This window comes from Callithrix jacchus, chromosome 2 (assembly GCF_049354715.1).
Source record: "Callithrix jacchus isolate 240 chromosome 2, calJac240_pri, whole genome shotgun sequence".
Classification (NCBI taxonomy): domain Eukaryota; kingdom Metazoa; phylum Chordata; class Mammalia; order Primates; family Cebidae; genus Callithrix; species Callithrix jacchus.
In genome coordinates, this window is record NC_133503.1 from 199,097,640 (window position 1) to 199,123,003 (window position 25,364).

Genomic DNA, 25,364 nt, shown 5'->3' on the forward strand with positions numbered 1-25,364 from the left:
TGCCCAGTTCTGAAGTCCTGTTCGGGGCAGGTTCAGGGCTGGTCCTCTCCATGCTTTGGTGCATGTCTCACATGACAGGTCTTGCTCATGGGCAGTGGTAAAAAAAAATTTAGTGACTGAGGCCACCAGCATTTTAAAAAATTAAATAGAACAGGAAAAAGAAGAGAAGAGCAACTATAGCAAGAGAGGTCACAACCTGATAAACACAGACAGTTACATCCGCATGGTGGCAGAGTTAAGTTCCTCTGGCCGGGCAGCCCTGGCCACACGAACAGCAAAGGCCCCATCCTGGCCACACGGGAGGTGTGCCTGGTGCTCAGAGCTCGCGGTGTACAGGCTCCCTCCTAACCGGAGGGAGTTCAACTCAGAGTCTCTGGAGGTGAGCCCTCCTGCATCCACAGCTCCTGGAAGAGGCGGCACCCAGGTCTCAGCGCTTCCTTCTGAAAAGCAGGGCCCTGATGTGTGCCTCCGAGTACTTCCCACAAGAAAGAGCCATGGTGGACTAGGGGCTGTCCCGGGCCATGGGGCCGGCCGGCTGAAGAAGACTAAAGGGTCGATGGTCCCCTGGGTGGGCCGTGGGAGAAACGGTGTGGCTGGGTGCAGCTCATGGAGGGAGGCTTTGGGCGCCGGAAGCACAGCCCCGGGTGCAGTTGGCGAGCGTGGCCTTCGGGTGGGCACCAAGGGGCTCCTGCAAGATAGTTTCAGGTCTGTTGAATCCAATAACAAAACAATGTAGGCTTCTACCTTGTATATTTTCAGATTTTTTTCTTTTTCCATTTTATTTTTCTTCATTCATTTCTTTCTACAGTTTACATAACTACTGATATATGACTGACTGAATGTTAAAAAATAACAAGCCACTCAGGACAGAGCAGTGGAGAGGCAAGCAGTTAGAGGACAGAATGTCTCAGAAGGCCTCGAATGCCGGGTCCAGGGGCAGGTGACACAGCACACAGCAGGCATCTGTGCACAGCTCAGTCCAGCCACGCTGTCCCAGGGCTACGTCCTCAGGCTGTAAACTCACCCGATGCCTGTCTGTGACAGACTTTGGTAAGGAAGTGGTGAAACCAGTGTTCCCAAGGGGCCAGGGACGGGATTTTCCTAACTGAGGTCACCAGCCTGTGCCTTATCTGGATTGGGAGGCAGACAAATGACCAGAGCGCACCAGGCGCCCTTGCTGTTTCCCGACGGGCAGGTTCCGCAGTGCGCAGCAACCAGGGCCGGGAGTTGCAAGTCCCAGGGAAGCTCCCGACTCCAGCTATGGGATCCAGGGCTCTGATAGTCCAGCGGTCATTTGTGCAACCGACAGGGTACCTTCTTCAACCCGTGTCCAAAAGGGGTGAGAAAATGAAAAGGAAAGTAAGAGTGGGAAAGAGTGGGTGGTTTGCTGGCTTAAAGCTGTGTTCCATGGGAAGTGAGGGGTTCCACAGGACGTCCCCCAAGACCCAGGAGAAGGGCGAGGGAGTGGAGCAGAAATTCAAGCAATGAAGCTATGTCCCCTTTTTCCTGCTTACCAGATTGCTTTAACCAAAGCAACCCATATGGAGTTTCACATGGGATTTTGTTTAATATATGCCTTTCCTGAAGGTATCAGTTAAACTTATATTCAGCTGAGAGCACTGAATATCAGTGGCAAAACAGATATGGGTGTCTCCTTCATGTAAATGTTATATATGAACATATAAAGAAGGACCAAAGCCTCAGGACTCCGGGAACTTTCCAGCTTCCTGCTCTGTCAGCCTTACTACACAGCTAGCCGCCTCATGGATACAACATAGCTGCTGTGTCTCTAAGCATTGCATTCGAATTCCACCCAGAATCCTTCTCCTAGAAAAGTTTCATTCCAAAGGAAAGCATTCTGTTGTGACCACCCCTAGCTGCAAGGATTTCATTAAAGTTATCTTTTCAGCTGTGCACTGCACCCTGCCATCTAAACAAAATTGAGCCAGATAAAAAACAGGACACCCAGTTAAATTGCCCATGCAGTATCTGGAACATATACCAAAAAAGTATTGTCTACTTAAATTCAAATGTTAACGTGGAGTTTTGTGTTTTTGTTTTCTAAATCTGGCAATCCTGGAAGTAATCAAGGAAAATAGATATTGGGTCAGTAACTAGCAATATCTACCTAAAATAGTATGGGAACCACTGCAGCAGAACGTCATATGACAGCATTTATTAGACACTAAAGATTTACTTCAAAATGGCCAAAGCTCCAGAATAACAATCTTAAATACCAAAAAAGCAACATTATAAATTCAAAGGCAAGAAAAAGGGGAAAGGAAAATAGGAAGCCATGTATTAGAATATTTTCCCTTTTGCCTGTCATTGAAACGAGTTCCTCCCACCACTCCTCTTTAAACTGACAGGCTTGGTTCCCTGCATGGGGCCTACCAGGAGGTCTAAAAACATGAGTCAGTGCTGTCCAGGTACTCACACAGGGCCCAGTGTGGGGATGAGGAAACTGGGGCACAGGAGTCCCGTGATGTGCTCAAGGACACAGGCAGGAAGCAGCAGAATGGAGACCAGAAGTGGGTGTGATCAGCCTGCTCACTTGTTCCCTTCCGGCAAAGGCTCCCTCTCTTAGACCCAAGACTATCAATTATGATGACTTTTCTTTCACAACTGGGGACACAAAGAGGAAAATAACTATTTTCTAGCAGAAATAACTGCCAAGCAGCAAGGTTGGAAAGGCAGGCAAAGGCAAGATCCTGGAATGCTTTTTAAATCAAATTAAAGATTTGGGGTAGAATTTCCCAAAACAGAGATGCTGTACTGATTATGTGAGCTGATTTTAGTGGACAGTTGACCCAGCAAGCAGCAGCCTGAGGTGCAGTGAAACTGACTCCCTTCCCCGCTGCCTTGCCAACCCCTTACAGGGCTCTGTGCACCCCAGTTCCTAACTCCAGCCTTTGGGCCCAAGGCCCCAGCTCTCTGCTGGCAGCATCCTATATACACTGGCCACAAAAAGTCCACCAGGGAGCCTCCCACGTTTCGTGAGCCCATGTCGTTCTACCATCACCATTTCCACACACAGACCCGGCTGGTGATGCCATCGTGTCCCTGAAAGCCTCCCCCTGCCATGAGCCACGGGCACAAGCCTCGTCTTCAGAACCTGGAGGGGCTCGATGATGTATGCACCGGTTTTCCACCTGAACTCAGAAATTTCTCTAGATGTTGTCAGAGAACAAAAAGGGGCTGCAGGCCTTTGCAAAGAGCAGCGGTGTGGGAGCCAGGCCCAGCACTCAGGGACCCCGCGGACATGCCACGTGAGCTTGAGAAGCCCTTCACGTCCCCGGACTCGTTTCTCATTTTCGGGGCTCAGTTGCTCTCGCTGGTCCTTCGGATTCCTCCCAACTTGGAAATTCCAAGTGACACGGCAGGATGTATGGAGGTTTCCTGTCTGTTGAGACCTGGATTCGCCACAGCCACCTGCATCCATGACCACAAACCTCACTCAGGACTTGATAAAATGTGAGCAGGAGTGACAGGAATCTGCCTCGAGTCACACCCAAGTGTGAGTAACCCCACAGCACCGTCTGAGGACCATGAGCACTGCACGAGCTCCAAGCATTCCATCTGAGGCCTAGGTAGAGGGCGCCACATCCACACTGGCGAGAAGAGCGCCCCGGGCAAGCTCACCCCACAGCTACTTGGCTTCCCAGGGATAGGACTCGACCTCCCAGCGCAACTGGTCCACACCACCCTCCTTTACCTAAGAACCCCATGAAAAGTCTTGGTTTCTTGCCCTTGCCTGAAACTCACTTCAAGACCTCTGAAGTCCTTAGCTGGTCCTTCTCTAGGACCGTCATGGGTTAAGACTCACCATGAATGACACCGGGTGGTTTACCCTTGCAATCCACGGCTAGCAGGACCGCTCCCCAACAGGCCACGGAGACACAACGCAGGCAATATGTTTTTGGGCCATTCTTAAACCACAGGCTTACCCCCAGTGTGGGGTGTCTGGGACGTGTGTCTGTGTCTAACAGGAAGCACTGTCCATTCTAAACAGCTAACTTCAAACTCACCTAAGGATTGCTAAGAACCTCACAAGTTAGCAGGAGGATGATACACACCTGACAAGCTCTCGGGGCTTAGGGCATCACAGGTGACACAGTCACAATGAGACCACGTCTGGATAACAAACGTCACCACCTCCCCTGCATACAGCTCATACTCAGGCTGAGGCAAGCTGGGCACAACATTTACAGGGCCCTCTGGGTGTCTCACAAGAGAGGTGGCACTCAAGATCCTGGGCAAATCAAAAGGAACGTACAGAAGCTGGTCACGAGGGGTTACCTGTTAACATGAGATCCAGCGCGTGGGGTAGCAAGACAATGTGGTGGTCTTGCTGATGGTCACACAGTGGCTTGGACAGGTTCACTCTGCCATCAGAAGGCACTTACCTTCCAGTACTCCCAGCTTCCAGTGAGAGTGGGACCCATTTGACACGTCAGGTGCCTCTGGCTCCCTGGCAACACAGTTGCTCCAGTGACTGTTCCTGGAAGCCTCTTCCAGGAAGCCCTCCTGCAGATGCCAGTGGCTCACAGGCAGCATCGCCACTGATGGGGAAACCCAGGGCAGGCTCAGAGTGCCTCCTCTGACCCAACAGTCCCGCCTCCAACAGAGGCTAACTTAGCCATGTCTGCCCTTCCAGTGCCCTGCACCTCAGCACTGTCCTGGGCTCCTCCTCTAACACCCCCTGGCTATAAGCCCTCCAGAAGTTCCCTCAGAGGCCCGGCTCAGCTCCTGCCTGCCCCATTTCTTCATACCACCCTGGCCACCGCAGCTCCCACAGGAGCTGCACAGGGCCCTGCCCCCTGGAAAGGCCTTTGAGTTCCACCCCACTTCCTGCTGTCTTCCCCGCAGCACTGCCATGCGGTGCTGTCTGCGGCTTCTGCATGATCACAAGGACAGAGCTGCTCTTCTCCAGGTGGGAGGAATGCGTGTTTTACCCACAATGCCCACCCTGACAACTGGCAGGACTCTGGAGCTGCTGATGGCTCTAGAACTTGCACTCAAGGGACTGCACACCCTGGGACATGCAGTTCTGTCACTTACTGGCCTGGAATTCTTGTACATTTCCTTATAAATCCCAAATGCTGGCTGAGCATGGTAGCGCACGGTAGCTCACGCCTGTAATCCCAGCACTTTGGGAGGCCAAGATGGGTGGATTACCTGAGATGAGGAATTTGAGACCAGCCTGGGCAACATGGTGAAACCCAGTCTCTACTACAAATACAAAAATCAGCCGGGCATGGTGGTAGGTGCCTCTAATTCCAGCTACTCAGGAGGCTGAGGCAGGAGAATCGCTTGAACCTGGGAGGTGGAGTCTGCAGTGAGCCAAGATCACGCCCCTGCACTCCAGCCTGGGCAACAGAGACTGTCTCAAAATAAATTCCAAACGTCAGTCACATTTTAACCTACATGATGACTGCTTGGTGGTTTGGGATGTCTTGTTTACAAGTCATACAATGTTGACCTAAAACTTCCCCCCCGCCCCGCCCCCACAGTCTTAAGTACACAGTATCACATAGCAGCTTGCCAGAAACAACGGTTTTACTGAATTCCTGTTAGCATCAGAATGTGAAGACAGAGAGCAGGTTTGTTACTGTTATACAGGCCTTATGCAAAGCCTAGAACCTTCACCCACTTTTTTTTTTTTAACAAAGGATCTCACTCTGTTGCCCAGGTTGGAGTGCAGTGGTGCAGTCTCAGCTCACTGCGACCTCCACCTGCACCAGATTCAAGCAAATTCTCATGCGTCAGCCTCCCGTAGCTAGGATTACGGTGTCGGCTGCCACGCCCGGCTGTTTGTATGTTCGCCTCCTCCTGCCTTACCTGCCACAACATGCTTTACAGGACTGGGGTCATCTGCCGCCTTCTGAATCTTATTTAGAATAATTGGCTAAAGCATTGTCCTCATTTAGAAATTCAAACCTGAAAACGTGGAAGCCACTCTTACCCTTGAAAGCATATACCTGAACACAAACACAAAACTGGTTTCCAAAGTTTATTAAAAATCAAAGAATAGAAAAACTTTACATAAAAATATGTCAATTTTAGCTTCCATATTGTTGTCCACACACAAAAAAATCGAAACATGATGTCTTTTTGTCAAACCTGTAGCACGCGACCACAGTGGCAGCCAGGCCAATTCATTTGCTTCACCATGACGGAAATGGAACATGGTACCTGGGTCTATGAATCGAGCTTTAAAATGCACACCCCACGGGACACTCCCCGCCGGCCCCGTAGTGGTTTCCGTAATGTGGGTTTACAGTCAATATTGCTAATGTGTAGAGATTAGTACAGGCCTACAGATCAGTTTTATAAATATTCTTTATCAATAGGTTCACAATTTAAATATTTTAAATATTTTTGATAACTTTCGGTCATCGAGAACTGCAGACGCAGTGTGCTACTCTATTCTGGAATGCCGCCTAGCGAACCTGCAGTCGCAGCTGACAGCTCCAATGACAGAGTGAGCCAGTCCTGCTTCAAAAGGGCAGACCGCAGACATCTGAAAGCTTGTCCTTGCTGGGCGTCCATCACATTCAGAGATCAATCTAGAACTCCCACTGCTGCATATCCATCAGGTGTCATGGTAAGAATTATCTTGTCTCGACATTCTCCACTAGTGGACTTCAAAGACCAACCTACCTGTAGTGTTTAGCAAGACCAGACCCCCGTTTTACAAACAGGAAGTCAGAGGGCCTACAAGATGCGACCAACTCCCAGGACAACTGTGGTACTCCACAACTCAGGGTTAGGCAGGATGGACAGATTCTTGTTCACACAAAGGTAACAAAGACAGTGGCTGTTGTGGCAGAATACACTTGCATAGTATACCTGTATGCTTCCGACGTCGGGCGCCAGCATCCGGCCCCAACCTGGGCTGTGCTCTCCTGCGACACGATCCATGAAAACACTCCCCACAGCGCACTGGGCAGCTGAAGCACTTCTCCTAGATTTGCTCTTAACAGAACGAATGCATACGCTACAGATTCCTCAACGGAATCAACAGAATTCCTTTCTCCACATTCCTAAAACTGGGTACCATGGTCCGCAATAATAGTCACCAGACCCATCATCACAGGCTATGTCACTAAAACTGACCGAAGCATTTTCCAGTTCACATTTTCCTAAAGATTTTACATTGTGACAACCCTTCTCTCCTTAGAAAGTTATACTTCTGGCACTTGAAATGCTGGATTTGTTGTCCAGTTTAAAAGAACTGAAAACCAAAACATTAAAACTCTGTGGTCAGAGCAAGACAACGGCCTGAGGCCCAACAGCAGGGCCACGGGCAGTCGCCAGGCGGCTCCGGAGCGAGCCCTTCGGAAACCCATCGGGCGCCCCGCTCCTTCACTCACTTCCGACCAAAAGAAAAGACATCAAAATAAAACCCCAAACCCCTCATCAAGGTGTTTGTAACGATGCTCGTCAGACAACCAGCCGACACGATGACCCAACTTAGAAAATGCAGCTCGGGAAAGGACCTAAGCTTGTTTAAAAAAAATTCCCTCCTCCCTTAAATATAACTTATGTGAAAATATGAAATTAAATAAAAAATATCTGAGTTATTGCACAAATCATAAGTTTTCAATATTTACATAGAAAAACAGTTCTGAAATTTCAAAAAAAATGTGAGGGCAGTAAAACAATGACCTCCCAAGCCTCTCCATGGAGGGAAGACACACGAACGGGGTTTGATCTCCTCTGCTGCTTTGACAAACAGGAAATGAAAATACCAAACCGTGAAGGAACAGACGCGGCTACTGCAAAAGCGCAAGTGCATGTTCACGTCCCTGCAGTTCCTGAGCCCGACCTGCCTCGGCACTGAATGAAGAATCCTGGGAAGGCAGAAAACAACGTCCACGTTTAATAAGGCTTCACAGATGAGCGCAACGAGCTGTTCTTGAAGATGGACGTGACCACCACACAAAGAAACATGCAGAGTGATCAGCGGCGGGCGTGCCGCGAGCCCGGCTGACGTGCGGGGTGCTGGTCTCGGTTCCCCTGCTGGTGGCCGAGGCCGTGGGGCAGTCTGCGGAGGGGTGAGGGAGGCTGACGTAGCCAGGAGCCATTATCTGCTGAGGCTCACGGGCAGACTGTCCCGTGTGTGTGTGTGTTTTTTCCTCCTCCAGCCAGTGCGGTTATACTGGTGGTGTCCCCTGTTGCCCACAGGGGGCCGCACACCTCCACTACCCACAGAGCTGTAGCCGCCGCCTTGGGTGTGGCCGTGAGAGCCCTTCATGGACAGTTTCATGCCGTTGTGCTGCTGGAGAAAGAGAGACAGCGGTGTTGGAGCCAGACATAGACACCAGGCACAATGGCCATGTCCTCGGGCAGTGAGCACATTAGGCACCGAGGTGATGTTACGCAGGGAGGAGGGAGGGACACCTAGCCTCTGGGACTTCCCAACTCTTCCCTCTGAGAGAAAAGCATTTTTGCGACTGACTGAAGGCAAGAACCATGTGCCAGGATCGAACCACCCAAATTCAGTAGAACCTCACTTCTAACTTGTTCTACTCATCCACAGAAGTAAGAAGGTCCCTGGTTGGGTGCCGGTGGCTCACACCTGTAATCCCAGCACTTTGGGAGGCGAGGTAGGCACATCACTTGAGGTCAGGAGCATGAGACCAGCCTGGCCAACACGGTGAAACCCCGTCTCTACTAAAAATACAAAAATTAGCTGAGTGTGGAGGTGGGTACCTGTAATTCCAGCTACTTGGGAGGCCAAGGCATGAGAATTGCTTGAACCCAGGAGGCAGAGGTTGCAGTGAGCCAAGAGCACACCACTGCACTCCAGCCGAGGGGACAGAGTGAGATTCTGTCTCCAAAAAAAAGAAAGAAGGTCCCTGTCATGTTCTTCCCCCAACTGTGATCTTCTAGAAGCAACCGAGCGAGTCGCAAATGCCAGGGCCTGGCGCTCTCACTCTCAGCAGCCTGTGCTTCGGCTGCACCCAAAGCACATCCCCTGCACTGCAAAGTCCCCAGCCAAGCAGAATGAAGCTTCTCGGAACCCTCAGAGCAAGACAAACAGCAGGAGGAGGCAGGGAAAGGATAGTCAAAATGCCACAAAGGGGCCCTTGTGCTAAGTTGTTCTTTCACCCTGAATGTGTCTATCCAAGAAGAAATGTTCTATTACTTAACTCCTAAAAACAACCATTATATGATACAGAGCCAAAGCGGCAAGCCTCAAGAATAGAAAACTTACTGGTAAATAGGAGTAGACAAGCAAAGGAGGAGCTGAGCAGAGTAAGAAGTGTGGACATCGATGAAAACACCAAGCACCCACAGAGTCCAAGGGAATATGAGGCATGATGGAGGCCAACCTGGAAGACCCTCATCATGGCTCTCCCAGTCATTCAGGTACTTCAAGACTACAAGGACTTAGTATGACCTGTTTTCTCCATGCACACAGCTAGACTTGAGAAGAGCCACAGGGCAGGCATGCCAGGGCCCTGCTGAGGCCCAGCACACAGCTCTGCCCACCCTGACACTTGCTCCCACCCCGGGCAGGGATCAGGAAACATGGGAATGACAGCAGCATACATGGGACATCATGGCAAGATCTGCTCTTGGTTTTATCATTTGTTTCTTGAAAACCAAGGTATTTAGCATATAAATGAAGTATATAAATGGGAAAAGAAACATCTTCATTTTAAACCTTATTTTAAAGTTCAGTTTTATGCTAATCAATTCAACAAAGGAATTAAGAGATATTTGTGGCAAACTACTATACATTACATCTTAAAATAATTTAACTTTTTAAAGTTTTGTTTGGAAAGAAAAGCAAAGATGAGGCTGAATGACAAGAAAGCCGATTCCACTTTCAAATAATCTCTCTGGAATTCTCTTTGGAGGAGAAAACATTCAGCGCCCCCTCTCACATGGCAGCTTGGGCAGGTGACCACGCTGGGACAGAGCTGTACCTTATGATACAGATGAGGGCTCGAGAGCGGGTTGGGGGACGCCGAGGGAAGAGCTGGGGAAGACATGTGGTGGACGGCTTTCAAAGTCGCAGTTCCTTCGACACCAGCTTGTCTGCAGGGCACAGGAGCAACTCCTAGGGTCGGTGGAGGTATAGTAAACCTGGTCTAGGAATAAAACGACAGGGCCAGCCATGGGTACCAAATCAATCAGAGGAAAACCATCCATGTTCTAAAGCTCAGCACTGCCAAGGGCAGCTCGTAAATACCGCAGCTGCATGCGGGCTCCATGAAGCAGGCTGTTTCACTATAACCTAACAATATTGTGCTTTGAAGTGGAAATACCTTATGTTCTGAAACAGCAACTGCAATATAAAGTATGCCCAGTAATCAAGTCATAAAGTTTAAAACTCATTGAAGATCAAACAATTCAAAACATTAGAGCCACCAGAATAACAACTGTCACTCGGATTTCTGCAGAGAGCCCCGTGGTGAATCCCCTACTCACAGGCTGAACAGGGATCAGAGCCTGATGGGCCATGGGGCGGTCGGCAGTTCCTTCCCCGTCTGCTGTCTAGGTCCTGGGGGATTTCCATGTCTGCATCCCCTGTTACTGTCAGCAGCAGACGCGCTAAGGAGAACCCTTTTTCTCAGACTTGCAGCACTGACCTGGCTGCATCTTGGCATCCTATGCATTTACTCCAACAACCTCCGGAGAGCGACTATGGCCAAGTGTCTTCTGAGATACCTACAAACACTCAGCATCCCTAGACTCCACACTTGAACCACACACGCTGCCGCACTGGGCTCTCGAAGCCCCAGGGCTTGTGGGTGGTTAAAACAAACACCTTTGTGACACACGGCCGAGGACATCAGAGCCAACGTGACGACCATAAAAAGGCAAGCAAGTTTATCTGTGGTAGAATTCATTTTCAGAGTGTAAATAATTGCCTCATAATTGTGCACTTATGCAGCAATGAGAGGCTTGTAGGACACATGCCAGTGTCTGGCTGGGCCGTGGCTGGCGCTGTTCATCAACTCTGTAGGCCATTACAGAGCCAGCATTCCAGAAGCTCCACCAGTCTCAGGGTGGATCCTGTGAGAATGTCCTCCCCAGAGCAAGTGCAAAGCTCCAAGAAATCAGTCAAAATCCTTTTGTGTGTACCTACATTGTTTTATGCTCAAATTATACCCCACATTTCAGAAAATGGTTTTAAGTCAATTAACATGTTGCGTTTTATACCCACACATGTTCAACTGATATATAATTTGAAGTAGACACAAAATTTAGTATTTACAAAATTCTCCTTTAGATTTCTAACTTTATCTAAATTTTAAAAACAGACAACATATTCTAACAGAAAAAGCCTTAGAAATTATGCCTAATTAAAAACATTTAAAAAGTCTAATAATTTTACATTAAAACTTTTTAAAAGTCTCAACATTGAGATTCTGAGAGGGGAGTGGGGCAAGTGCCTGGTGGGCCAAGTGTGGCACCCGGCTAAGTGGGCCACAACTGAGTCGCTCTCTCAAGATGACCCAAGACAGTGGTCTCATGCTGGGCAGTGAGGAAACGTGCAGGAAGGCAGCTGACCTGGCCCCTGTGAAAAGCCACGGCAGCACTCAAGAACCAAAGTCTCGCTGCTGAAACTGTACATGGCGGATCTCAATACCACGAAAAAGAGAGGATTTCCTAGAACAAGATAGCAACGGCCAACCTACAGAAGACTCAAAAAGTTATTCTTCTAAGTCAAAGTCCACCAGTCTCCTCTAGTGCATATCACAGCTCAGATGCTGTTCCCAGGGGCTGCACCAGGGAAGGCACCAGAGGGCCACGTACCTGATTGTTGGTTGTCATGATCAATGTTCTGGAAGTGGGCTGAGGTTTGCCACTGGGCATTGGCAAGGCGGTGGGTAAGCCGGCCATGAGAGGAGCTGGCGCTTGCAGACTGAACTGGTAAACACTGGGCGTTGTGCAGGGCGGTGTGTCTGAATCCTTGAACCCGGTACAAAAAAACAGTAAGAGCTATACCACAAAGGTGCACTACTACTTCCTTAAAGCTATGAAAACAAATGCCTACATCCAGGCTGGCTATGAAAGGTTATTCAAGTAAGTCTAAGTTCTGAACAGGCAGTCCAAATCTACCCAGACTTCCTTCAAGTAATTTCAAAACTGAAAAAGAATATTAAAGAAAATACAGAAGAGAGAGTTGGATTTAGATTTTTTTTTTTTAAATCTCCAAACAGATTTTTTAAAAACTATTTAAGAAAGCCCACCGTAGTTAAACTGTGAAAAGGATGGCTGCCCTGGACAGCCACATGAGCCACAAAGACATTCTCAAGGTTCGTGGTGGGGGAAAGGAAGGCTGGTGCAGACATCACGGGGTGCCCCTCGACACACACATACACAGAAACAAAACCTGAGCAAAACAATGGGGGAAATTTTAAGCTCGCTGCTATGGACATTTACCAGAGACACAAACTGTCCAACAGACACACGGAGGAAGGGAGGGCACTCACAACATCACTCCCAGAAAGTGAAGACACAGAGGAGGCCGAGGAGCCCGAAGACAGGAGCTGGGGGCTGGAGAGTGACAACGTCAAGCGCTGGCCATAGGGGGACTCGGGCTCCCGGCTCTGTGTCTGCTCCCCATTGCAAGTGGCTATTCGCTCCTTGATCTTGATCCTGTTGTCTGTGAAGGGAAACAAAGCCTTGGTTAGTAACTCCTGAGAACTGTGGTGTGGTGTCAGGGCAGCATCAGCCATGGGTACTGCTGAGCCGGGAAGGCTGCTAACATGACGGACAAACCCAACATTAGGTTTTGCTTAATTTTTAAAATTACATTTAATTAGTTGCTGGAAAACATTAAACATCTTTGTAACAACTTGGGAATATATAAATCATCTTCAATTGTGAACTTTCTAAAATCTAAATCTAGACAAAGTATTTTTTATGAAAATTTAGCATCCTAATTAGGATGTACTCTAAGTACAAATACATACACACCGGATTTCAAAGACTTAGTATAAAAAACAACTATAAAATATCTCAATAATTTTTATGCTGATTACATGTTGAAATGGTAATATTTTTAATTGAGTTGAATAAAATACATTAAAATTATTTCACCTGTTTCTTTCTCATTTTTGACATGGCCCTAGAAACTCTGAAATTCTATGTGCGGCATGCATTACATTGTTTCTACTGGACAGTGCTGCTCTAGATCTTACCATGTTTCTCATTAATGCTCATCAGAAAAACTAGCTATTTTCTTAATTTGACCAATTTACCACAAAGGAATAAAGAGAGACTTCTGCATGAACACGCCAGTGAGTGGTTAGGAAGAATACAAATGGATTAATCTCTCACCCAGCCCTGGCGACGGGTGGGCTTTGCTGCCCCACTTCTCTTTGATCCACCTCCGGTAGTCAATCACCTCCTGAGTCACTTTGATGATTCTCCCTAAAGTACTGCAAAGGGACATTGTTGGAGATAACAGAGTACAACAGGTGTCAGGGAGCTGAGAGCCACTCTCGAGCACTACCTTACACCCCTAACAGATCACCTCGCTAGGCGAAGGACAGTAGGAAAGCAGCTAAAATACCTTTACAAATACATATGACTTCTAATGACTCAACTCAAGCATACCCTGGGATCGCAGTGCATCTACCTACAGAAGACCAATGTGAAACGCAGTTCTAAGTAGGGGAGCGTGGCCTTCCCGCCCACACTGTGCTGACATTTCACTTCCCACTTCCCACTGCACAGGCGAGAATGGAGACACGGTACTGAGATAAGCGCCCTAGATGAGGCCCAGAGCTCCGCCTGAAAACAGCGAACAGACAGCGGCACAGGACCACACAGAGCTCCAGCACCACCAGCGCCTGCAGCTGGTGAGCCAAGCCTCAAAATCTGTTTATTCCATCATCCACCATGGAACAGAAGTATCAAACCGTTTCCACTTCCACTCTGGACAACGTTACTCTTCCTTCCCATTCCTACCTCATCACCTACCCGCTCCAATCCCATCACCTCCACCACCACAGCATGATCTAAGTCAGAAGTAAATACTTGGGCTATACTCTGGGACTCTAAAAATGCCCCAAAAGGTAGAACAAGGGATGAGTGTACATAAGAGAAGATGGCAGGGACTGGGTGCTCAGATACCTTCATGTTTATGATTTGAAGGCTCCCTAGAGAAAAAGCATCATGTTCCGAAGTTTTAAAAGCCAGAAATCACCTCCCCAAAACAAAAGACCCTAAAGAAAATGTCAAATCTCCAAAAAAGAAATTTTCAGCTGGGCACAATGGCTGACGCCTGTAATCTCAACAGGGAGGCAGAGGTGGGCAGATCACCTGAGGCTGCAAGTTCAAGACCAGCCTTGTCAACATGGTGAAACCCCATCTCTACCAAAAATTCAAAAAAATTAGCCAGGCGTAGTAGTGGCACCTGTAATTCCAGCTATTCAGGAGACTGAGGCATGAGATTCGCTTGAACCAGGGAGGCGGAGGTTATAGTTAGCTGAGATGGCACTACTACACTCCAACTCCATCCTGGGCAACAGAGCAAGACTCTGTCTTAAGGAAAAAAAAAAAAAAAAAAAAAGAAGGAATTTTCGACTCTCAACCATGGATGAATCCCCCACACCATCCCACATTCCTAGAAGGCCTTTCTTCACCAACATTTCCAAATTCTACCAAAATATGACAGAACATCCCTTCATAAATTTCATGGAGGTAAATGACAAGTAAATGGGTAACTACCATCCCACAGGCACGCTGAGCCGACAGACACGCATCCCATTACCTTTCAGCATCTCTGTTTGGATAGGACCTGGCCAGCGGCGACACGGCGTGGCTGAGCACTATGTAGGCATAGTCGAAGACCTGCTTCACCTGCATGGCGCCATAGGAGCTCCGGCCAACATCATTCCCTGCAGCGGAAAGGATGTTTCAGACTCTCCCCACACACATACCATCATCCACATGTTTCAGACCTTCTCATACAAGTTACTCTAAAGCAGGTCCTCACCAGTGAAACTCTTCCAGACCCTACCAGCAAAGCCCAGATAAGCGAATACCACGGGCACACATGGCAATGGGCACTGGCAAGTGCCCTGTTAATCACCATGGCACAGGGCAGTCTGTGAGTGCCAAGGGATCTGGTCTGCATCATCATCGCCCACGTGGTCACGGTCCACCCCAAGGAGGCAGCTACCATTCACAGACGGAACGAGCTCACAAAAAGCCAACCCTCCAGGTGGCAGAAACACAAGGAAGCCAAAAGCTACATGGTGCGGATCAGTAGCACCGACCCACTGTGATCGAGGATCTGAGAATCAGGGGCCTCACGGTGCCCCAACAAGACAGGGAGAAAGGTCAGCTCACCCTTGAGTTGAGGGCATCACAACTCAATCAACACTTCTGGAACCTACAGGAAGGAAATCCTTTAGAACAGAACGTGAATGCTCATGTGTGGAAAACTGGGACAGCACGTCAAAGGAAGTCACTCAAGAGCTTAATTTTCATAAGAAAAGCACTGTTTGATGGTGAAACCCCGTCTCTACTAAAAATACAAAAAATTAGCTGGGCATGGTGGCGCGTGCCTGTAATCCCAGCTACTCAGGAGGCTGAGGCAGGAGAATTGCCTGAACCCAGGAGGCAGAGGTTGCGGTGAGCCGAGATCACGCCATTGCACTCCAGCCTGGGTAATAAGAGCGAAACTCCGTCTCAAAAAGAAAAGAAAAGAAAAGCACTGTTTGGAATTTTAATTTACATAGAACTCATTCTTCACAATCAGGTTAAGTATGAACTTTTTTAAAGGACATATATTCTAAGTACTGGAATTTTATCTTTTCTAGATTTATCATATCTCAGTGATTACGTGGGTCTTTGTTTTTTGAGTACTTTTCAGCAGACACTTGAAAACAATGGAAATATCTCCAATAAAAACATCGGCGAGACACTGCCACACCGTGCTACCAAGAAAACCACTCGCGAGCCTATGTAAATCATACCATCTACAAACACAAAACACAACAGTTTTCCTTGAGATTACTTTTAGGAAATAAATAAATCTCACATCCTAGAAGCCAAAACAAAAATAATCATTAAATCTGAGGTTGTTTTTTTTTAAATATGTACAGGAGCTGAATAAAAAAATACAAATGCAAACAACAAACTGGAAAAAAATATGACATGTGAGACAAGAAAGGCTTCCCTGACACACACAGGCCTTGCACACAGCAGGAGAGGGCAGCCAGCGACTGGGCAGACAGCATACGGAGCCACACAGAGGGGAAGGCCCAAAGCCATGCACCTGCAGTTGGTCTCTCCACCACCTATTCTGTCACCTGTCACTGATTTTATCACCAACATAAGAATGGTATCTCAGCTAACAGACGCTCAATCAACATTTGTGGAATTCATAAATAACAATGTGTTTAACCCACTAATCATTAAAGAAATGTGTATTAAAAAGCATAACACGTGGTCTTATCAGATAGGCCAAGATTTTAAAAGGCTGTCAACAAAGCAATGGGAACATACATATCCTTAAATACGCCAATGGGAATAAAACCAAGACGCCTGGCGCCCAGCTGTAGACTCTTCCATGCGGCAATCCTCACAACAAAATGCAACCTCCACCCGCAAAGTAAGGGTCGAAGGTAAGCATGAAGTCAAAAGCCCAGTGACAAACGTGTCTGTGTCCTGGGATACATTCAACAAGATGGCAATAATACACATGAACATCCATCTAGGGAAAAAGTGGAGAAATACACGTCCAAATGAGAGGAGACGGTGGCATCCGACGTTTTTCTCTATTACATATTTCTGTGAAACAAATGGTTGAGGTGAGTATGTAATACTTCTATAACCAGAATAAAAGATTTTCCTTAATTCTGCTTAATTATAGACTGTAAACAGGGGAAAAGACAAAAGTTAATTATAAGCAGTAAATAAGGATTTCTGAAAGTATCATTACTAACTTGTTGGTATAAGTGAAACCCGCACCAAAAGCAAATGAACTGCTCGGGGCTCTTAGGGTCCAGACACAGCCCCCTGTCACCAGCACACCCCCAAGGCTGGCCTGGCTCCCAGCAGTGCAGCTGGAGGCACCCTCACCTGGCAGCAGGGGGTCCTCAATGCACAGCATCGACGGTCTGTACCCACTGGTCATGGCTTTCATGATCTCTTCTTTGGCAATATAGGCACCTCCTTCTTTGATTCTAATACCGGTTTTCAAGTAATTAAAATTTCTTCCATAGAGTTCAAAAAATTCTACAAGAAGCATTCCAAGGTTTTCATCAGCTCTCCGGGCATCAATTCTTGGATGCAACTGTAAAAGCAATGCACCCACAAGTTGTATGGATTCATGGCATGTTCTAAAGAAAATAGCATGCAACAAAGTCCACTGTCTAGCAGCCTCTTCCAGGAAACACCAGTGAGTGGCGCCCACCCATTCACCAGCGCCATGAGGAAGCCTCAACAGCAGCCTCTTCAACGAGGAGTGTTCAAAAGGAATACAACGGCCTAATCTGAATTTTACTGTAGTTTAATTTTTGAAATTGGTAACCCACACAGCAAACTTCCTGCAAACACAGATAAGTGATTAACCACAGTTGCCAAATAACGGCAAGTAAGTTGATCATATTCTGCAAAGCTTAGTCACCCGGATGGTAGATGCAATTTCAGATTCTCATCATCCTAATTTTGTAATGCTGAAGTACAACCAACAGGGGTCAGTGTTAGACCAAACAGTATTGCAGTATCACATAAAGCCAGAAAGTGAAAGGACTGATTTCAGCTGTGTACAGATAATTAGTATTGGATCATAATATTTACAGCAAGCTTCCATCCTGCTTGTCACACACATCAGCACCACTCTCAGTTCAGTGCCACACCATCTTCAAAAGCAGGTGCTGCGCATGTTCCCAAATAAACCACTGTCCACCACACCTCTCAGCTGTCCATACCTGCACGGCCCACAAGTCTATTTAAATGAATTAAAACAAATTATTTAAAAATCCAGTCTGTTGCTCTCACCGGCCACACTGCAATACTCAGTAGCCACGGTGGCACCTGGCCCCTTGCCGGATCGTGCAGAGATGGCCATCACCATCACAGAGAATTGTTATCATACAGTGACAACTGGAAAGGGATGGTCAAGGCCACATGAGAGAAAGCCCTCAGAGAAGCACGGTGCTTGAAAATATTTATAACACAGAGTGCCAGGAGAAGCTACAGCTCAAAAGCCTACAGATGTTTTTAGCGTTCAGAAGAATCCTGGAGTTATCTGCATGCTTCCACTACACAAGAGGATTCCGATTCTGGCCTCACCTTTATTCCCTTCCTTATTCCTTGTCTTTTAGCCAGAATCACATATCCAAAAGCCTGTCTGGTGCCAGGATGGGCCTCTTCCCCTCACTCAGTCAAGAAACTCAGATGCTGCACAGTCGCAGTGCTGAGACAGGATGGGCTATGGGCACTGGACAAGGCACAGGGATGTGGCAGTGAACACAGCAATCCCACCCATGCTATGGTGGCCTCCTGTGGGGTCACAGGATCACTGAAAGGGCCCCCTGAGCAGGTGGCAGCCCTGGGCCCAGGCCTGGCACATGGCACATGCATGATCAAAGTATTAAGTAGCAGCTGTTACAAGGCCACCGAAATAGTTCAAGTCAGGAGTATATCAGTAAAGAACAGAAACCTGTGTTTAGCTCAAAATAATGTCCAAAAACTATGGAAGGGCGGGCCACATGCCAGAGAGGAAAGTGAAGACAGGACAGTGTGACTACAACTATAAAAAAACAGACATAGAATTCCATTGTCACCACTCTTAAAGCATCTCTGCGAAGACAGACCAAGGAAGCTGCAATCGTCACAGGTGGTTACCCAGCATTCTACTATTAGACCATTCATGACGAGAACATTACAAATCATAGACATAAACAGCTCGCTAAGCATAATCACAAATACAGTATTAATGCTAAACATGGAGAATTACAGTTATGTAGCTAAATGATATAGGCATGATTTTGCAAAGAACAGAATTCTTCACTCAAGAAAATGTAAATGGAATAATTACTGTTTCAATTGGAGACAGTTTTATGTGTTTAAAAAGTTAAGTATAGTTTTTCAATCCAACACAGCATTTGATAATATTTTTCTTAAACACTTACCGTGGGTTTTCAATTGATAAATTTTCCATGTAACTCAACAAAATAAGGACCATATATAATTTAAGACAAAATAATGTTTCATCGGTCTGAAAAGGCTCTCTTGTAAATTCTTTTCTCATACGTGGTACTCAACTGCATTCTGAGACAAATTTTTTCTACATAAATCACAAACAAGCACCAAGAAATGTTCATTGTTTACCATGAAATGGACATTTCTAAATATAGAGGATTTCTTGGGCTTGGACTGACGTGCACTCTGGACTCACAGAGCCAGATGGGCACCCCCGCCCTAACAGTCACACCCAGTACAAAGTGAGCTGCAGAGGAGCATCCAGAAAGATGCACTGATCTAGAAGGTTTGATTACAAGAATCAGAAAAATCAACCTCTACCGAATTAAAACACAATAGTTCAAGGAGAGCAAAGGTTGCTGGAGCCCACGAGGTAACTGGTTGGAAGAGTCTATTCTTACACGTCTCAACAGAAACAGTCTCAAGAAAGCATACGTACCTGTAGAAAGCTAATGGCCATTAAAATTAGGCTGTATGAGCTAATTCCACCTGTAAAAACTTCATTCAGGTCCCTCTGCAGAAGGAACTGTTTCAATACTAAAATCAAGTAAGGCAGCAATGAATATTTCTGTAAATTTCAAAAGAAAAAGATTTACTGAGTAATTAGCATACTTTCAAAGCGATTTCCCATAGCAAATTACATATAATAAAAAGGAACGTTTCATCAATCCTCTTGCCCATCTGAAGGCTTTCAGCCACTCAATCTCAAACTTTGGTTGGGGGATGCTAAGAATTAATTTCCTGAGGGATTTTTGAAAATCGAGACTGTGGCACCCTCCCCAGGATACAACTCAACAGGGGTGCAGCCCCGCCATGAAGAAAGGAGCACAGGCACAAAGGAGCTCAGGGAGTGGCCAGCGCGTTCACGCAAGTATTTATGTGCTTGCTACGCAGGCTGTGACGACAGTGGGGGCCTCCCGAGCAGGCGAGCGGAGTGAGGGTGCCAATCAGAGTGGCAGGAGATGGCGGGAGGGAGGGAAAGCCTGGCTACTGCTGTTCATGTTGTGCTGGGGGCAGACACACTCCTTCAGCCCAGGTGACAAGGGGGAAAGAGGGAGCCTGTAGGGCAAGGCCCTTGAAAATGGAACAAGACAGGACCGGACTGCAGGGGGTGGGTCTGCCCCTGCTAAGGACTGTGTGGCCTTTACCGTAACAGGATTTGCCCTGCTGAGGACTGCACATCTCTACAGTAACAGAGTTCACGACCACGCAGGTGTACGGCTGCCCTTGCTAAGGACCGCACAGGCTCTACTGAAACAGAAGTCACGACCACCATTTAAAACCATGCACCTGCTCAGTCCCAAATCTGTCAGATCAACCAAGTCTCTCTGCCCATCCTCAGGCACTAGGACCACCCAAAGTGATTGTACCTAAGCCACATCATCATTTATCAACTTCCAGTGGACCCTTGGCCAACACCTGTAAATGAGGCACACTGAGCTAGAAGCAAAGTCTCTTTGTAATAACTAGAAAAAATATTTTAACAAAGCTCTCTAAAATAATTGTCAACTTTATAAAATGGTTACTCAAAACAAGCAAATTTTAAAAACAGCTATTGCAACGTATCTCTAGAAACAATACTGTAGGAGAAATAATTCTGTGTAGGCTGTATTACGAAAGACTCCTGTGTGCAGCTGAAAGCTGTAAGCATCTGCAGGAGCAAGGCTGCCGCGCATAAGCACTCCAGTCCTGCGCTCTCGCCACGCTGGGCCGCCAAGCAAAGTACCTTCATGTAATTCTTGATGAACTCCGCTGCCCGGACGCCCGTCTCCATGTTAAAGCTGATGTCAACTTTCACTTCAGTCTCCTGATCTGTGAGCTTTATTATTGGTACCTGTAAAGATTTTATTGTAAAAAATGCTTTAATATGCAGGACTCTCCACAGTCAGGCATGAAAATGCTGCCAAAGCTGTACAGAGAGGTGGGGCTTTTTCTTAGTAATGAAAGGGGGTCAGAGAACATGTGTCAGTATCAGCAGTCCCTGAACCCAGGACCCCCAGGCCCCAGCCCCTCACAGCCAGGGCCCATGCTCTGCCCAGCCCCTGCAGCCCTGGATCGGCACCAGAGATGACCAAGCATCAGAGAGGGGAGGGCAGGGGAGGGGAGGGAGCCAACAGGGAACAGGAGTCTGAGTCCCTGCCACACCCAACCTGTGTGCTAGGGTGGGGAGAGGTGCTTGGCCCCCCACTTCTATTCGGTAGAATTGTTTAAATCATTCACTGTAACTTCAAAGCCATTTTTTAAACTGTGCGTTATATTATTATTGTTTCTCCAAACAGTTCTACTTTGGGTTTTCACTCTTTAAGACAATTTTACTAAAAAAATTTTCCCCCTAAAAAATTCAGCAAATAAATGGCTATTTTTTCTAAATACTCTCTCATCAACAAGCTGTCACTAAAAGGCGTTCAAAAGCTGCTCCAGCAACTGTCTAAACATACTCACACCCCACCCTCCACCCCACTGCTAAAACTATGTTCTTCCAGAAGATAAAGGCAGTGTTTCCTTCAGCCTTAAAAAATTAAAAAAGGAGTTCCTTTAACCCGAACAATCAGGGTCTAATGAAACGGCAAAGCAGGGACACTGCATTCAGTACACATCTATTCTGGGCTTTAAAGTCTGCACTTGAGGGCAAACAACAAGGACTCAGCGTGTAAGGGCAGGCCAGTGGGGCCAGAGTCACCTGGACACCACCACGACCACCAGGCAGGGTAAGCCCTGAGGCCAATACGTTCTAAGAAGGCAGAGAAACAAAATACATTCCCAAAGTACTCATCAGAAACTGCTTCGGAAGAAGCCAACACTCAATGGCTATGTCTTCCCCGACACCCAGAGTTCAAGAAGCAGCTTCCTTTCCATCTCATGGACTCCTCCCCACAATGGCTCCTGGCACTCTCGCGCCCTACACTTGCACACACTCACTGACAGGAACCCCAAATCCTGGAGATGGGAGTAACTCAGTAACATTCAGTTTGGGGTTATTGTTTGGAACAGACAAGCTTTCTCCTTAAACACAGCCCTCCCCCTGGGCTCTCATGCCCACAACAGGCCTGGGAAAGGAGCAGTGGCAGGCTTCAGGCTCTCCCAACAGTCTACATTGGACCTCAGGCAGCAGAGGAAAAGGTTCTTAGTAGCCAACACGCCACAGTAATGAGGTCACCGGGACTCAGCAGTTATGGTAACAACTGCTCAATCTACTGTGTGCCCTCAGGACAGCCAGACCTCGGCTCCCCTACTCCAAAGGAGGTCGCCTGTCAGTATTCCCACCCACCTCCCAGCTGCCCCCTGGCACTCACAGAGCAGCAGCAGACAGCAGTGGCCTGGGCTAAACACAGGTGCTGCCTCGAACCTTGGGCTACCTCACCTCTTTACACCTCAGTTTCCTCACCTGTAAAATGTGAACAGCATCCGAGTCTGCTGATGAGAGTGGCTGGGAGAGCTAAGTGCAATAAGGCCTGCAAGCATTTGAGAAAGTGGCCAGCCAGAGCTTGTCTCGGGCTAACGAGAAGAGCCAACAGCCTCTTCTGGAACCTGGGCCTGGAGGGGCCCTCTGGTGTTGCCCGCTCACTCCGGCCCACATGACGGTGACGTGGGCAAGTGTACTTCGTTAACTTTCACCAAAAGGTGCACCTGGTACGTCTGCACTTTTCAGTGTATATATCATGTTTTAAAACTCTCCCCTAGCCCCAATCAAAAGCACCTGACAATGAGAAAACCTGAATGTCCCCTCCCCTAACACCACATAGGCAGGAGGCTCCTGCCTTAACTTACACTCTGCTAAACACTAGGAGCATGTAAATCATGCACCACTTAAGCTGAAGCACAAATTTTAAAATGAAATGCTAGCCGGTGGCACAGGTGAGCCAAGAACGGCCATACAACAAGCAAGCACCTCACAGTCCCTGAGGGGCTTATCATCTTGGATTGACATAAACCTCAACCAGAAACAGTCTCATCTTCAAACTTCCCCCAAAGGTAAGAGGCTTTTCATATATGTACATTTTTTGGAACGACAAAAGGAACTGCTAGGTTGTTCCTCTTGAATTCAACTTAGCAAATGGGAATCATAAAAACTATGGTTTAGTCACCGAGCCACACACTCCCAAATGGGCAGCACCTGCATGTCAGTGTTCCATTTCAGATATGAACCTCCTTTCCCATTCACTCTAACACAAGGAGACACAATCATCTATTTTCATTCCAAGCACAGTTTAATGGGCTCACGATCCGAAAGGTTCAGAGTGTCACTAAACAGGAGATCATGACTGTAACACAAAACATAACACACCTGTCTACGCCAGAAGTAGATTAATCCTCAAAACTGTAGCCAACAACTGGGTAAATTACCACAAGCTCGTGACACAGGCACATCCTGCGGCCACGTGGGCTGTGACAAGGCTCCTGCTGGGTGAGGGGCCGAAGCCAGGTACTCACCGTAGCCTTGTCAAGGACTTTGATGGAACACGGCTCAGCCACGTTGTGCTTCCGCAGGGCTTGCTCCAGCAGCTGTAAAGGAGGACGCTCCCATTTCCCGAAGACCACCAGGTCTATGTCACTGAGAGAAGAAAATGCACGTCAGCCACTGCTCCCCTCGCAACAGCCTACACACTCGTGTGGGGAGGAAAAGCACCAAGGCACGTCTGCCTACATCTTCCCCAAATGCCAAGACACAATCTCACTAGGCTACGGCCCTAAGGAGGTGAAATGCAGTTCATGATCTACAGGAGGACTTCCACATGTATAGAATAAAATGGAAAGCAAGAAGATTAAATTATTTGACCAACGGCGCTAGGTGGGTGAGGGAATTCAGATGAAAACGCCTGCCCCCACACCAGGCTGAAGCCCCACTGTCCCGGTACCTACGCTGGCACTACCTACAACGGATCATTCCTGTAGACCCTGAACCTGTTCAATGACCCACTGTCCCTGCCAACATCAACCCCCAAATCCTGAGATGATAGCTTCTTCGGCCTCCAAACGCTAACTAGCAGTGGATTAACAGAAGTTAAACTTTTAATGAGACAGTGCACAGGAAATTTATTTGGATATCAAGAATCCTTAATGAGAAAACACTATCATTTTTCTATCAGGTAAAGATCCTTAGAAAATACTATTTAAACAGAATTTTGCTTGAATCTTCATTAAAACATAAGATCAATTTTTCAAACACACGTCCTAAAATATCAGCAGAATGTTTTCTATTGCGTTGGCTTCCCACAGTCCTCCCACTTGTCTTCTTCACATTTCCAGCATCCAGCATTTTTGCACCCCAACAAATTAAGTGTGAGAGAAAAAACGCAAAGCAATAAATTCATCATAACACTAAATTAAATCTTACTTTCTGCCAATTTTCCCTCTGTAACCACGGTCTTTTCTTTTAGCTGGCATTTCTAACCTTAGACTCAATTACAAAGAATCTATTTGTAGCCCTTAATATTGCACAGACACATCCCAGCCCCAAAATAAGCACAGACACTAGCCCATCCCCTGCAGTCAGGTACTCACCTAGTTGGAAGGTAGAGACCTGTACTAAAGCTGCCAAATATCTGTACCTGAAAGAAAGAGTGATTGCCTTTAAATGTTTACCACAATCCAAGCAGTCACACTACCACTATTTCTTACGAAAAGAAAGCTCTCACTATATCCCTGGGTAAAACATAAAACCACCTTGGAAACTGATAGAGGGGACTGCGTAACAATCAATCAGAAAATTCCCTTTAAGTTAAAGACATGCCCCAAAAAGGAATGTTTTGAAACTCAAAATTAAGAGGAGAAACAAGTTTTGTCCTCAGCCTATAACACCCTCAAAGCTGAGGACTTTTCAGAGCTAGCTTCAAACCCTCCAACCTCTTCTTAAACCCACAGCTAAGGGGCGGAGCAGGGCTCTGTCCTAGGGCTCTAAAGTTCAAAGCCGAAAATATGTATCATTTTTAAAAAGGAGAAGAAACTGGGTTGTCCTTGCCCACTACCCACCAAGAACACACATGCCCCTCACAGCTGGGCAGAGCCAGCCCCACTGGTCCACTGAGCCCAGCCCCAGGGGCAGGCTTTACACCACCTGCACCAAGCATTCCAGAAGGTCCCACTGCACATGTCAAAAAGCACTTGTTCCTGCATTGCAAGAGTGGCGTGTGACAGTTTTACAAAAATGAACACATTATATGCTACCATGTGTG

At 47.3% G+C, this 25,364-nt stretch overlaps 1 protein-coding gene across 2 annotated transcripts in view; it reads right to left on the minus strand.

The window, feature by feature from the left end:
* Nucleotides 1-6,000: 6,000 nt before the first annotated feature.
* The window catches only part of TENT4A (terminal nucleotidyltransferase 4A), a 41,014-nt gene continuing 21,650 nt past the window's right edge, over nucleotides 6,001-25,364 (minus strand). The window contains exons 3-13 of one of the 2 annotated variants that reach the window (XM_035291795.3): nucleotides 24,694-24,740; nucleotides 23,623-23,743; nucleotides 20,918-21,025; nucleotides 19,631-19,759; nucleotides 17,065-17,278; nucleotides 14,747-14,873; nucleotides 13,309-13,409; nucleotides 12,459-12,631; nucleotides 11,779-11,934; nucleotides 9,942-10,106; nucleotides 6,001-8,281 (exon numbers count right to left, since the gene is read on the minus strand). In XM_035291795.3, the coding sequence (XP_035147686.3) occupies nucleotides 8,090-8,281; nucleotides 9,942-10,106; nucleotides 11,779-11,934; nucleotides 12,459-12,631; nucleotides 13,309-13,409; nucleotides 14,747-14,873; nucleotides 17,065-17,278; nucleotides 19,631-19,759; nucleotides 20,918-21,025; nucleotides 23,623-23,743; nucleotides 24,694-24,740 (1,533 nt within the window). In that variant the 3' untranslated portion in view covers nucleotides 6,001-8,089. Of the gene's footprint in view, nucleotides 8,285-9,941; nucleotides 10,107-11,778; nucleotides 11,935-12,458; nucleotides 12,632-13,308; nucleotides 13,410-14,746; nucleotides 14,874-17,064; nucleotides 17,279-19,630; nucleotides 19,760-20,917; nucleotides 21,026-23,622; nucleotides 23,744-24,693; nucleotides 24,741-25,364 lie in introns of both variants that reach the window. The other variant, XM_035291794.3, reaches the window with a different exon arrangement.